This window comes from Cupressus sempervirens, chromosome 5 (genome assembly GCF_028749045.1).
Source record: "Cupressus sempervirens isolate cs-2001-9-10 chromosome 5, ASM2874904v1, whole genome shotgun sequence".
NCBI classification, from domain to species: domain Eukaryota; kingdom Viridiplantae; phylum Streptophyta; class Pinopsida; order Cupressales; family Cupressaceae; genus Cupressus; species Cupressus sempervirens.
The window spans coordinates 374722595-374738515 of NC_143122.1; the positions used below are offsets into that span (position 1 = coordinate 374722595).

The 15921-nt window shown below is 34.3% G+C and overlaps 1 protein-coding gene across 10 annotated transcripts in view; it reads right to left on the bottom strand.

Moving 5' to 3' along the window:
* Positions 1-10505, bottom strand: part of LOC149556318 (phenylacetaldehyde synthase-like) — a 177488-nt gene extending 166983 nt beyond the window's left edge. For 9 of the 10 annotated variants that reach the window (XR_016364663.1, XR_016364662.1, XM_089830568.1 and 6 more), the window contains exon 1: positions 10111-10333. Coding sequence is in view for 8 of the 10 variants with exons in the window: in XM_089830568.1 (XP_089686694.1) it covers positions 10111-10308 (198 nt within the window). In the remaining 2 variants the exon portion in view is untranslated. The other variant, XM_089830562.1, reaches the window with a different exon arrangement.
* Between the last annotated feature and the right edge of the window lie 5416 nt (positions 10506-15921).

Below are 15921 nucleotides of genomic sequence, written 5' to 3' on the forward strand. Positions count from 1 at the left end.
CCTATTAAAATTTGAATGAATCTATGTCTAACTGGCCTAAGCTTGCTAGAAGACATTACAATTGGTATCAGAGCATGATCCTGCCATCTTGTGGGGTACAAAATTATGCTAACGAAAATGAATCCTACTTACAAATAATATCAATAAGACTAGAATTATAATATATAGTTATATGTCATATGAATATATATTTATAATGTTGCCATACAAGCAATATTGATATAACCTATCCCTTAATCTCTTGTTGTAGCCCCGGGAGTTGATAGTTGGTATTGTGTAGGGAAAGGTAGAGTAAATCCTCACAAGATAAGAGAATTCCAAGATTGGTAAGGATATGTAATTCCAATGCCTTGAGGGAAACCCCAAGACAGGTACAAACATGCAGTCCCAATGCCTTAAGGAAGCCTATTTGTGTCAAGCGCCCTACAAAAAGTAAATCCACACTCTCTATAGGGTTCAGTTAGGAAAGATGTAAGGAATCAAGGCATAAATATGTTTAACTATCCTGTATGTATTATGAAATTATTCATCGAGTTTCTAAGTTGAATCAATTTGGTGGCATAATAATGGGCATATGTTGCCTATATTTTATGTATGCTTGTGTCTTCATACACTTATGTGTAAACTCTGTGTATGCTTCATGTTTTCATGCATTAATGTGTATACTTTGTGCATGCTTTGTGTCTTCATGCATTAGTGTGTATTCTTTGTGTATACCTTGTGTCTTCACATACTCATGCATATGTTTTCAAGTGTATGCTCTATTTGATTTGATCTAAAATAAAAAAATAATCCAAGAGAGATAAATCCAAGACATACTATCATACAAATAGGATTTTGGCCAAATTTGATTGGTGCCATTATAAGATGATCTAAGATCGTCTCTCTAGAAAATAACAAAACTTGTCTTAAGTTAACAAAATGTCAATATCAAAATAATGAGGAAATATTGAATTGCTTGAGGACAAGCAATTTTGAGGATGGTAGGACCATAATATCCCTCTTCCTAATAATAGGATATAAATAAATTATAATCAAAAAAGATAAATATTAAAGATATAATTAAAAGATAAAATAATAATAAAGAAATGGCATCCATCATAAAGCAGTTAAATATCTCCTTATGAAAGGACATCCAAAAGTATGATTACCTTATGTTGTGTGACATTGTTAATTAATATAATCCAGAGTAGACATAAATCATGTAGCAAAGACAATGATCTGCTCACATAAACCCCTTTAGCCACCAATGAAGATAGTTATATTCTTTAAACAATCATCAAACTAAATGATAATTAAAATCCTTTTGATGGAGTGTTCGTTCATGATTCGTCTATTAAGAATGCCAAATAATATTAGAATAAGCAACAACGAATGGTCAATAACCGAAGAAAAAAATGATTGTATGGTGAATTTGAATATCAAACAGCTATCTAATCAATATAGAGATGACATATTGACACCGACTACTTAAGAGAGTCTTCATATCACAACTGAAGGTCTCGTCAATTTCCAAAAATAAGTCTTCATATTTCAAAACACGTGACTCCTCACATGACACGTCTCTTCATATAATATTATCATAAATATTTTCTTCAGCTGTTGACAACTTGACACAATATAGAAGTATTTTCTCAATAGCAAAATCAGAGGTAAAGATCTCTATCACAATTACAATCTTCAATAGTCTAGATGTGTGCTTTATATTCCATGTGTATTTATGCGTTTGCCTCATGTTTTCAACATGATTAATTCATTAATTTATGATGCTGCCCGCCTTACATCTCAAATGTGCCTCACATCATGTTTGATATGTTTCAACATGTTTATTCCACAAGCATTTTAAGAGTACTTGTAATGTTTCAACTAACCACAATCTCGCACTCAAAATAAAAAGGGTGCATGGCTTAGAATATCAAGATTCTCTTTCTGCAAACATAAAGTAACATCAGGCACAAGTGCATAGGTCCGTCATATGTTTCATTGTTATGATCTAAGTTCAATAGTAATCTGTCATATATTTTTAGAATCATGCGTGATGCCAAACTGTCATTATGAACAATCTGACCTGACAACTCTTTAATGGTATAGGAAAGTTAAAGCTCACAAACCAAAAAAAATTGCTCTGGGAAGCTACAAAATATGACCAGTACATAGGTATCCATTGCTAGAACACCATATAGTGTATAAACCATTTGAATTATATGAACTCATACTATAAGTTCATGGTAACATGATGCAGGAGCATCAAGCTTGGATTTTTGTGGACCTTATGGTTTACACGATTGGAGATGTGTTCGAGGCATACTAGGCAACCTTGTCCTAAGTGCGCATAGAATTTGGAGTTATCATCTTGGAGTTAGAGTCGTTTTGGTGACTGTTGGTTGCATGTTCCTAATTTACTAGCAGACTTTGGAGATTGTATTCATGAGCTTTGATCAGTGGGAGTTGGCGTGTGCGCTCTTGGATTTGGATCGTTGGATGGCACATGGACTTATGTCTAAGTGTGCATATTCTTATGTAGTCGTATGAGTTAGTTAGTTATTGTAAACTTGGGGCCTGTCCTAAGTATTTAATTTATGTTATGTATTTAATGTATGTAACCAAGCCAACTTGTGGCTTGAGGGTGTATTTAATGTGGGTATTTATTTAATGTCTATTATGCTAGGCCGACTTGTGGCTTGGTTTAGTATAAGTAGAGGGTCTTGTGGAGTCTAGAGTCATTATCATCATTCATCATGGAGAAGAGGAGTAGCTGAGAGAAGCAAAGTGTAGCAAAGCTAGTAGCTAAGTGTGGGTTTAGGAAACAAGAAGGTTGCTTAGTGGCTTGCGAGCACGAGTTGAGATTCTTCTTGGAGTTCTCTACCACGTTGCGGATCTGGGCTAGCTAGGATTTGGATCTTGCAGAATTACTATTGTAATTGCTTATGTATTTGGTCATAACCCAATAAGTCTTACAACTGGGCATATTGGATGTAAATTTTATGATTTTATTATGAGAGTTGGCATTATTTGGATCTAAAACTTTGTGTTATTGTTATTCTTCTGCTGTGTCATTATTTGTTGAGGGCTACGACATCTCCTCTAGGGATTCTCCTACCTTGCACTGCACCAAGTGGTATCAAAGCGAAGGTTGGATCTGGATGATTTGTCGCAGAGGGTTTGCGAAAATCTTGGAAGATGCTTCCAAGAAGATTGGACCCTGGAATGATTGCAGATCTTTATAATATAATGGAGACGATTGCTCGGGTGGACGTTGCTTGGTCTAAATGAGTTGAGGAACAGAAGAAGGAAGTTTTATGCTACTGGAGTTGGAGTCTACCGATCTAGAAGCGAGTTGTCTGGCCGGTTAGAAGACTTGTTCGACAGAGAAGAGGGCATGGCAAGGTTGAGATGGAAGTTGGTTTTGTTGATCAGTTTGAGGAGTCTGATGCGAAATCTGTAGACCAACTTGTACTTGTTGCTAAAGAGGTTCCTAATCTTGTTGATGTTGGGATGGAGATTGGTTTTCATGATCAGTTGGTTGGATCTGACATGGAAATTGTAGAGCATCTTATTGTGGATGATGAGATTGTTGATTATGGCAATTTACATATGGATGAGGATTTGGATATGGTTGCTGATATGGATCTGCATTCATATCTGGCTGCTGAGATGATTGAGGAAATACTAGTTACTGCTGATATGGTTGATATGGATGTTGCTACTTATGTGGAGTTGGATGTTGCTGATGTGGTTGGGGATCTATATGATACTGTGGATCTGTGTTCTTGATTTGCCCAAGTTATAGGGATTATTAGCAAAGCATTATATTCAGTTTGCTCTTGGGAGTGAGCATGTTTATTGGGTTGCTGAGATTCATATGATTCTAATGTTTGTATAGATGAAGCATAGATGGTTGAGTTTTAGATTTGTTCTCTTATCCTTGATGGATTCGAAGCCTTTTGGTGAAGATGAAGTTGGTTGTGGAGATTTCTTTGGGCATCAAAGTATGGGACATGCTTTTCTATCTACTCGAGGAGTCTGATGCAGGAGCATCGAGCTTGGATTTTTGTGGACCTTATGGTTTGCATGATTGGGGATGTGTTTGAGGCATATTGGGCAACCTTGTCCTAAGTGCGCATAGAATTTGGAGTTATCATCTTGGAGTTAGAGTCGTTTTGGTGACTGTTGGTCACCTGTTCCTAATTTACTGGCAGACTTTAGAGATTGTATTTGTGAGCTTTGATCCATGAGAGTTGGTGTGCATGCTCTTCGATTTGGATTGTTGGATGGCACATAGACCTATGTGTAAGTGCATGTATTCTTATGTAGTCTTATGAGTTAGTTATGCATTGTAAACTTGGGGTCTGTGCTAAGTATTTAATTTATGTCATGTATTTAATGTTTGTGGCTTGAGGTTTTATTTAATGTGTTATTTATTTAATGTCTACTATCCTAGGCCAACTTGTGGCTTGGTTTAGTATAAGTAGAGGGTCTTGTGGTGTCTAGAGTCATTATCATCATTCATCATGGAGAAGAGGAGTAGCTGTGAGGAGAGAAGTGTAGCAGAGCTAGTAGCTAAGTGTGGACTTGGGAAACAAGAAGGTTGCTTGGTGGCTTGCGAGCACGAGTTGAGATTCTTCTTGGAGTTCTCTACTAGGTTGTGGATCTAGGCTAGCTAGGATTTGGATCTTGTGAGACCTTGCAAAATTACTATTGTAATTGCTTATGTATTTGGCCGTAACCCGGAAAGCCTTACATCTGCGCATATTGAATGTAAATTTTATGATTCTATTATGAGAGTTGGCATTATTTCGATCTAAATCTTTGCATTATTGTTATTCTTCTACTGTGTGATTATTTGTTGGGGACTAGGACATCTTCTTTGGGGATTCTCCTACCTTGCACTGCATCATTAAAAAACCTCCGCAAATCCCATCCTCAAAACCAAAATGGACAGAACTATTAATTGAGATAAAAGGTCAATGCGCACAAACCTCAATGAACTAGCCACTTATATATGCCAAGGACTTGAAAAGGGAACAAGAGATTCCCAGAAATAACAAGATATCATAGTCTAAGACTTATTCGAATAATATCATATTGAATGAATAATTCAGCTTTAAGATGTACATCCAATAGCTCTCAGTACTAAAGGTTTGACCTTTTGTTCGACAAAGGGATCTGATTTCCCAAAGCATAACTTTGTCAACCATAAACAGTACTTATCAGCTCACAAGCTGCTGCTCATACATAGTGAAACACCACAAGATCGTGTGTTCAGAATACAAAGATTGATTTAACAAAGTAATCTGTCTATGCTTTTATGCAGTTAAACTCCTAACTATTAACAATAATGTACAACCACCATAAAAACCATGGGAATCAGTGAACAAATTCAGAACAGCATATGGCCTCCATCTTAGAGTTGGCATTACCATTTCGCACTCTTAGCTGAATGTCTATTTCATGTATGATGGGTCAGTCATCAAAAGAACGAAAAAACTGAAGCACGCCTACGACAAGGGATTACTGAGTTCTCAAACAAGTTTATGACCCATATCAATCTGTGAAGAGATTCTGTGGTAGAGTAATGAGCAATCACCAACTAAAGAAGGAAGCATTCTTAATAGGACTGATGGTATCATCTTCTATGCATCACCATAATGTTTGCATCTAGGGAAGGAAGATGGCATTAAGAAAAAACCTCACCAATGAAGGTCATAGATGTGTGTCATGCTCCTAATCCTCATCTTAATATATAAATCGTTGCCCTAATATTAAGCAATATCTACAAAAGTAGGCAAGCATTGGGGCAACCTAAACCTTTACCAAGTGATGTGAAACAAGGGTTAGAGAAACATACAAACCATGCCGATTCTAGATTGTGTTCAAATTGCAACTAAAGTAATATCAAGTCGCACAACAATTATAAATTAGACCACATGATGATTCGACTATTGCTTGAGGACAAGCAATCTCAAGAAGGGAGGACTGTCATGTCTCCATTAAAAACATCAGATGCATACAATGAGGGTGTTTACCCTCGTGGGATAACAGAGATTAATTGCATACAGGAAATAAAGTATTTAACACAAAATGTAAAGAAAAAACAATAGTATTTATATTCATTGCTTTGTTACCATACACAAATGTATTATGTACAACCATGTCTTGATCAAAAGGAATAATGCATACATATAGTGTCTGAGGGGGTGCAGGCAAACCATCACACCCATGTAACTCCCTTGGGTAGACCAACTGACTAACTACCCAATTTCCTAACAACATCATCCCCCTCAAAAGAAAAGGTCGTCTCCTGATGACTTGCAAAATTCTCGGCAACAACGCCAAATGGTTACCCTTGTGGGGTAACAGAGATTAATTGCATACAAGAAATAAAGTATTTAACACAGAATGTAAAAAGAACACAATAGTGTTATATTCACTGCTTGGTTACCATACATAGATGTATTCAGTACAACCATGTCCCAATCAAAAGGCATAATGCGTACATATAGTGTCTGAGGGGGTGCGAGGCGAACAGTCGCACCCGTGTAACTCCCTTGGGTAGACCAACTATCTAACCACCCATTTTCCCGACAACAAAGGGTATGCTTGGAACCATTGAGATATCATATTGAACTAGACAACAACAAAGCATCAGATTTAAAACATGGGCAAATTAGTGGTGAAATTGGAAGTCAATATGCAGGTCTCTGATGTCCTAAACAATGAAAAAACAGTAACAAGTCATTTTAGAGTTTTGAAGACCACAAGGAAATCCAGAAGAGTGCTGACCTCTGTGAGAGTGGATGCAGAAAACAGCAATGTCGTACAGTGTGACTAAGATTGCTTTGCAACAAGAACAAACTAAACCAGCAAATCTTTAAGGAAAGGTGCATTTCAATAAGGAAAGGTGCACTTAAACACTTGCTAATATAGAGGTGTAATCTGTGGCTGAGGAATGTAATTACTATAATGGCTCAAGCAACAATTTACAAAATGACGTGTCCCTTATCTCTTCAAAGGGAATGACCCTAAGAGATTGAAAGATATATAGTCCAAACAAACACCATAGAGGAAGAAGGGAAAAGGATAACAGCACTTATAAAAGAGAAAATCAGATTGTTATAAGCATCAAACATAAGGAAGAAAAAGGAATACAATCAGCATTTATTATAATACAGAAATCAAATCAGCAAGTTATCAGCAAGCATTATGAATATACCTTCAGCAATATCATGTAACAACAGGAAACAGAAGACAATAAAGCAGACCCAAGGATCATGGTAAATAGCAGAATTATAATCAGATCATCAGCAAGCATTACGAATATATCTTGAGCAATATCATGTAACCACAGGAAACAGAAGACAATAGTCATGGTAAATAGCAGAGTTATAATCAGATCAGATTCTCAGGAATCTGGCTCAAACCTGTTGTAACCTTGTAACAATCTGAATATCGGTCTTGTGGTATTATCAACACCTGGGTATTATTGTCAATCAATTATTTTTATTGTGTTTATTTACGACTAGAAATAGATGCATGTATCGATAATCTGTTTGTGAACTTCCATCATTATAGAAGGAAGAAGGTGTAGGCAGAAGAGGGACTATGATGACTGTCAACTAGGTATGCACCCTAGATGGATGTCTATGTTACCTATCACCAGGGCCAAGAGAGCCAAAGTTCCACTCTTGGGCCTAGATAGTCCCTTTCGAATGTGACCTTGAAATATGAATATATGATAAGGTCATGAAAGTTTTTAACTTAATTATTTAATATCATCCCTCAAAATAAATCATAAGGCTAATATTATTTAATAAGTTTAAAGTGACTTTAGTGGTGAGTTGAGTGAAGATATAATGAAGTCACTTTACTTTTATTTTCCTAACTTCAAATCATATTAAAAATGAGAAATAAAAAGAAGAAAGAAAGGAAAGTGAAGAGGCATAGTAGAGGGAGAGTCAAAAGTCTCTGCAGTGGGTTATAAAAGGACAATGAGAGTTTCATTGAGATTATGCTTGCTTTATTAATTTCATTTGGAGGAGATCTCAGAGCTTCTTGTTTCAGTGTCAGAAATCTGAGGAAGGAAACCTTTAGGATTTCTTATGAATTGGACAGAAACCTAGTTCCAATTGAAGGTGTCAGCTAGGTATCCCAGGTTGCATTTTTACAGAGTATTTCAAATTTTTGAAATCTCCACATCAGAGACGAATTTGTAAACTTTTCAGGTTTATTTCTAGAATAAAGAACAATGAAAGCATTTTATATTTGCACTGGATCTGTGAAAAAAAGTTACTTTATTCTGAACAAATTATTAAAGTCAAATGGTGATTGATCTAAGTGATACATGGAACATGTCCGGGAGTTGATTAAAAAATAAGTAGGGCTTCTTACTAGTCGTATTAGTAAAGTCTGGTTTACGATGTGGTGGACTTCTTTGTTGATTGAAGACTGCCATCCACAGGAGGTAATCACATGTTCCTGGAAACAATCAGTTGTCTAGAAATTGTTCTTACAGTCAAGATGAACTGAAATGCGATGATGTTTGATCAGTATCTATATTTTCATACAGAGATATCAATGAACCCACTCTCTACTTTAGCAGAACTGTATTTGAATTTCCTCATTCTATTACCAACCAGCAGTACATCGTGAATGAATAAATGTAGCTAAGTAACGAGCCCACTCTCTATCATCAGTTTGTTGTTGACCTTCTTTATTGATGTATCAGGTTGAATAAACCATAGAAGCAGAAATCTGGAATGGATCAAAATTAATCCTTGATCGAACATTCTGTCGATTTATTCCCCCAAATGTCAGGGGTTTTTGGTTGACTTTGGCAAACAACTTTTTGTGGATTTTTTGGCAACTAATTGGCAAAATTGCCATTACTCCTTGCAAAAAAACACAATTAGTCCACGCAAGCTTTTTGCCAGGAAAAATCCTAAACCACGCCAAAAATTACCCAGTTTTTCTGTTTATTTTCTATGCCCTAAATCCCTAAACCCTAAACTCTGAATCTGATTTATTTTTAAAATCTGACTCCTCTTGTTTGCCAATTTATTCCCCAAATGATTTATGCTCCTATGATTAACAAACAGTATCTCAAACATCCCAAATGAACAATGTTATAACTGCAGATCTGAAACTCTGCATGCAAGGAGACTGTTTGATGAAATGTCTTTCAAGGAAACAACAATTTTACAGAGCAATTAGGTGTGGTATGCTGCAGTGGCCTGTTGTATAATAAAATCAGATCTGATATTCTGTTAGTTTCACTTTGCCACAGCAGTCTTTACAAGTTTAAAGAGTCCAGCAACACTTCTCTACACCACTATTGATAGTCCGAGGCTTGACTGATTTGTGGATAGGAAAGAATGTTGCATTAAGGATAAAAATTGCAAATTGGTTGAGACTTTTCATCTTTTAGCTTTACTTTCAGGTCTACCTTAATTCCAATTCATTCAAGTTCAGTCATTTTGTAATGAGAATAATATTGAAAAAATAATGCCATACACGCAAGAAAAACCTCCTCATGAAACACACAACAGCAGAATTTATTCATAATTAAGATTGGTACCAGTAGTGAGGTAGCAATGACAATGATGGAGTTCATCTAATAGTGCCATAGTTTAGTTGTGGCATTGTTGATGTTGCTACCAGGATTCAAACCACCACTACCCTTACTGATCTAGTATAGTTGAACCTTAGCATTATGCTAGTGGCATTCCTGTGTGACTATCTGGTCCATATATGGTCTACTTGCAAAGTCTATGCCTCTGTTGGACTGCTGTCCACACAGGTTGGACCGTTACACATGTTCATGTTGGGAAAGAATTTTGAACTGGTCCGCCCAAGCTGAAAATCCCACATTCTCCAAATAAAAGAAGAGAATAATTGAGATAATTTAAGCCATTAAATTAATATTACTGATAACATTTTTTCTGGCTACAAGCCATGTGAAAGGATTACCACGTTTAGTAAAACTCAAGTGGTCTTTCATCAGGATAGATTGATGTTATATCAAAAATTACATGCAACTTATGCTTGTTTTCATGAGAATTGAGCTCGTTGGTCTAGACTAATATCGAAACTAAAATGAAAATTTGAAGTTACCTGGACTTGGCTTCGCACGGGGAACTTGTGGATATCTCTGTAGTAGTCAGCAATAAAGTCTACCATTCTGTGAGCATTTTCTCTGAACTCCTCCACGTCAAATGCCCTCGTCAGGCTCCCATTTTCACTCCCTTCAGCGAAGCACCTTCCCCTGCAAGAAATCCGTACATACATTGTTAGTTCTCCATTCCATTGCATTCGTTTTCAATTTTAATTTCAGGCAGGCTTACATTGTGAGATTAAGCAAGAACGAAGTCGGAGGTTGTGCTGCTGATAAGGTAATACTGATACAATCCAATGAACTAGCAGAGGAAAAGATTACCAAATTTTTTAGAATCTTATTATTATTCTAAAATATAGAAAATAGCTCTCTACTCCTTGGCTCCTAGTCGAAGAGGTTTTGGGCATGCTTGAGTGTGGACTAAAACTTGTTTGTGAATGACCTCCATCAAAAAATATATATAGAAAATAGATTTAAAATCTTGTTAAAATTTGTAATGTACCGAGATATTTTAATTGTTTTTTTGTTATTTTTCACTAGTCTTCCACTCCCACTAAATGGCAACGTCTATAAAGTACCTAAAATTGTTCATTTAATTAATTATTAATTAATTCAATATTTAAAATTAAACAATTTAAAATTATAATAAAATGAATTTAACATTACAATAAATGGGGAATTTCAGAGGGCGTAGACAATGGTCCCTTTGATTATGTTTTCTTGTTTCTATCATATCTAAATTCATTTATAATAATTGATTAATAGTTAATATGGAATAAAACTAGCCAAACTTGGAAACGGCAGAGCGATTCCAACCATTTCGTGGCTTCTTTCTCTCAGTTTTAGTTAATGCTGACTAGGATTTATATTTTTAATAGTGTTTCTTAAATTTAATAGAAAGTGGTTCCTGCGATGGGCATCAAATTCGCTGGAGGAAGTTCAAAGCGAAGGAGAGGGCTCATAAGGTTTATATATGTATAATTATTAAAAATTAGATATTGAAAAAAAATACTAATAAGAAATGGTAAAGAATCATTTCTAGTCTTAAATTGTTAGAATTTGTAAGGTTTTTTTTTTTTTTAAGATAATAGGTTGAAGTTTAGATTTATTATTGTTATTATTATTTATATTATTTTGGTGGTCTATATTTAATTGTTAAAACAAAAGTTATTATAACACTAGAGTTCAAAAGTTATTTATTTTTAATTGATTTTCAATCAATAATTTCTATTTTTTCATTGAGTAATAGAATTTTTACCACGAATTTCAATTTAGTCCAAGCACAATACTGCATTAAGAAAATTTACAAAGATCAAACATTTTGCGTAAACCTAGAAAAAAAATGAGGGACAACAGTTTGGGTACAACTTCCATCAAAAATGACATTCATGGAGAGTCGTCATTAGTTTTGTCTTGAAACAAAATTCTTAAATATGAATATTATTAATTGGAAAATAATAAGCTTTTTTTTTAGAAAACAGATGTGAGAATGGAAGTATGTCTTCCTCTCACGCAATCACCCAATGCTTATCCAGGCTTGAAAGAAAATCTCTTAGAAATAGCATGCGCACCCCTTCTACCCATAAATAAATTTGTGCAAAAACATTATCAATTATGCGCTTAGAACATTGTAACCCTTGTCGCATTTGAGCAGCACAATGTATGGCACCAATCTTTTTGGGATGACTTCCTCGCAACACTAAATTGCGGCACAAACACATTCCCCTGGCCCATCTATTCAACACACCCATTCCATAATTTTCAAGAGCCAATACGAAGGAACTTGGAACACAAACACTAACAAATTGGTTGAGAATGTGGACCATAGTCACCACAATCAAATAAATTTCCTCTCTAATTGGCTTTAAGGCTTCTCTATTCCTACATCTGTAGCATAGGCAACAACTGAGTTTCATCAAATAGGTCTTGCATCCCTCTATCTGGTTGGGTGATCAATTGCCTATGGAAATGTACTATAGAAATATGTACTTGGACCCAGGCCTGGAATTTGATGGCTGCCCTAGCCTATCATATGGTTTTTTAATCACCACCAAAAATTTCCATACCTTTCATTTTATGGTTTTTTTTTTTTAAAATCGATTGTCATTTTTTTTATTTTAAGAAAAGTAAGCAATACTTTAAATTTAAATATTTTATAAATTAGAAAATAATAAATATTAAAAAGGAGTATATGCAAAAGTCTTAATGAATAGCTTATAATTATGAATTAGTAATATATACAAAAATCTCAAATAAAAGAAGCAAGTTTCTACGTTCATGTATGTTACTTTAAGAGATTTTTAAATTAATATAATCATATAATAAATAATATAAAAATACATACCTAATATTGTAAAATGGTATATATTTTTAAAATTCATTATATTCTTTTTTAACAAGATTCTAAATTAATATAAATATTCAATCATCAAAATAGAAACATAATTAAACAAAACAAACAAAAAATAGAAACGTGTATAATATAAAATAATATATATTTATCACACATATATATTACACATTACAAATCACATTTATGTATATTATAAAATAAAATATTAAGTTTTCTATGATAAATATTGACAGCTTATTAATAATTTTACTTGTCATAATGACAGTTCTCTAAAAATTTATCCTATCAATCCATACGGTCTTACAATTTTTCAGCCTATCATATAGGGTTCAAAAGTGCAAAAACGGCCAATACAACCATCAAATTCCAGGTCTGCTTAGATCTATTGCTAATGAAGCCTTTTCCCTTGGTATTTTTCTTGTTTATTCTTCTCATAAATAAATATACTAAATGAATTTATATTCAACACATACAGTTAAAAGAATTTTGTATTCTATTTAAATCAATTTATTCTCCCGATTATAATTAACATTAAGTCTCAATTTGATAGACCCAATTGATTATGTTAACTAATCAATCACATTTTGTGACTATTCAATCTACTTAGTAAAGTAATCATTCTATCTAGCTCACTAATTCATCTATTTAGTCATCTCAATCAATCTTTATCAATTATCTAATCAAATCTAGTCCACTCTCCATGAAGTGAGACAATCGAATCAAATCAAGCATGCACCACTTCACTATCTAATCATTTGAGTTGAACTCTTCAATCAAAATGTGTCACTCTCCTCAATCAGACATTAGAGATAAGATTATGCTTATTGAGTATACTTCCTTCTCACATCTATGTGCAGTGCATCACCATTATCAATTACAAGTGAGCCAGCTTGTGATCTCTGCTCCAATGGCTCCTTTTACTATTGAGAAGAGTGAAGGCATCATTCATTAAAACAAGTTTTCCAAGCCTAACAACTACATCAAAATCAACAAGAAAACAAACATAGTAGATGATCAAGTTGCTACTACATCTAAAGGTACAACTCCTTTTTCCTCTATGTATTATCCTAATCATAAATACACTGTTATATCTAAACCTTTTCATGTGGTGATGTCAAAGTTGATAATGCTAACATTATTAAACTTCCTCCTACTTCTCCTGTTGATACTAATAAACCAATGCTTAAGGCATTTGATCAAAATGTTTTTTTATCAATACCATTGTTAGCCTACCCATGATACTCACAAGTGTTATGCTTTAAAATAAAATGTTATTCAAAACCTTATTGATTGTAATAATATATCTATTGGTGTTGAGGTTAATAGTATGAATAAATTGTTTCACCTCCTAATCAAAACTTACAAATTTACAACAATCCTTTACCTTCACATTTAGAAAATGTCATTAACTAACCTTCTTCTCCTATTGCTAATAGCATTAATGATGACAAGGTGGAAGAAATTAATCATGTGGTTAATCATATTGAATATCAACCTCAACCTTTGACTTTTCCTCCACCCAAGCCTACACATTCACTTTATATCACCTTTGATCATTCTAAGAGATTAAAGCACATGGTGGTAATCTCTATAATACTTCTATGGTTACTCATATCCCTTCTTGTGATGTTTTATTTGATCCCTCTTCCTCTATGAATATTATCACTAAAGAGCATCTTTTTAATAAATCATTGCATAAGGACACCTATGACACATACAACGTTTAGATTCAAACTTATAATGGTTTCCTTTATTGCCCTCAAGGTTCTATGTCTCTTCCTATGATCCTTTATGGTAAAGTTGTGGATACTACCTTTTTTGACATTCCTAGTTTCGATAAATTTCAAGTTAAGCTTGGTATCTCACAACTTTCTCCTATACAAGTTGTATGTTCTCCTATTCATAAATGCATTAAATTTCCATAGAATGAAGAAATTTTCACCATTAATCATTATCTTTATAAACCTTTGCATCCTCACAATTGTGCTAAAATAGACTTACATTGGCCTTTTCTCCCTCAAAAACTACCTACTTCTCTCGAACATCTTTATCAATCCTATCGGTAGTACAAGGTAGATAAGATTCATGAGTATAGCATTCCTAAGGTTGATCCTACTACAACTATCTTACCTATTCCACCTATTGTTTCTTTGTATAACACTCCTCAACCCATAGTTGATCCCTCTTTGGAACCTATGTTAGTTGATCCTTTCCTTCAATCTTATCTCATAAGACTCTTTGTAATCAACATGCTTGTCAATGCCATAGTAACCATCAAGCTAAGGCCAAGGTGTGTACTCTTGCTTCTCAAATTGATGCTCTCCTCAACATTTTCCTTCCTTCCATCAACCTATGCTTGAGCCTTTAGACAACGTGAATCATAATAATAACATGTAAATGGATAAACATTGTGGTTTTACTTGTGCCTTAGATTCTTTTGTGATTAATATTTATGAGGAAGATACTATTGACGATGATGTTATTAATTCTAATGATAATGCACATGTTAGTGATGATGAATATAAAAATATTTTTATGTATTATTATTTTCCTAACATATTATCTAAACAATTAATACATACTCCCAGTATCAAGCATAGTGACTTCCAGCAAAGTCCTTGCTTGGATCTAGTTATTGATCCTACCATTTTGGATGTTGTCCCTCTTGCAAGTTGCCCACCTTTCTCTAATAATACAGAGTGAGATTGGAGGGGTAGGCGACACACTTGAAGTGGACTTCTCTATAGGGTATTCTTTGTGTACTTATGTTGTGTTTCCCTCGTGTTGTGTTCTTTTTTATATGCTTCGTCTAGATTTATTTAGATGATCCTTGTTGCTCCATTAGTGCAAGGTGATAAAGTAATTGAACTTTCTATACACATTATTCTATTTGTATCTCTCTCCTTCTACGTGTTATATTTCATGTTGTATATGTACTATTGTTCATTTATGTACCCCATGTAGTCTGTTTTGGTACTTGCAACATGGTAACACCGAATCTTTTTGGTGTCTATGTTGACGACCCAAAAAAACTTTTCTTCATATCTCTTACATGTTTTTCCTCCATTGTGTTGTAGTTATACTTCCTCTGGGGAATGATGACATTTTATTCTTTATATGATATTAAATATTATCATATGATCATACTGACCCCTCAATGAATGGATCCCTTTCATGCTCTCTCTTTTTCTCATGTGTTTATTTCCCTTGAAATGTTCTCTTTGGGCATTTCATAGTGAAAATGTTTCTAGTGGATTCATGCTTCTCTTAAAGTTATTTCTCTTATTCAAGAATTTGTAATTTATTTAACATGGCAAAATACACTCTGCTCACTCATACACACACAAACTTTGATGGTTGGTTTTTCAACTTTTTGGATATTTATCAAATTATCAATAATTCAAGGACCTCGGTCCTCATTGTTCTTTTTGGATCCCTCATTGGATCACTAATAGTC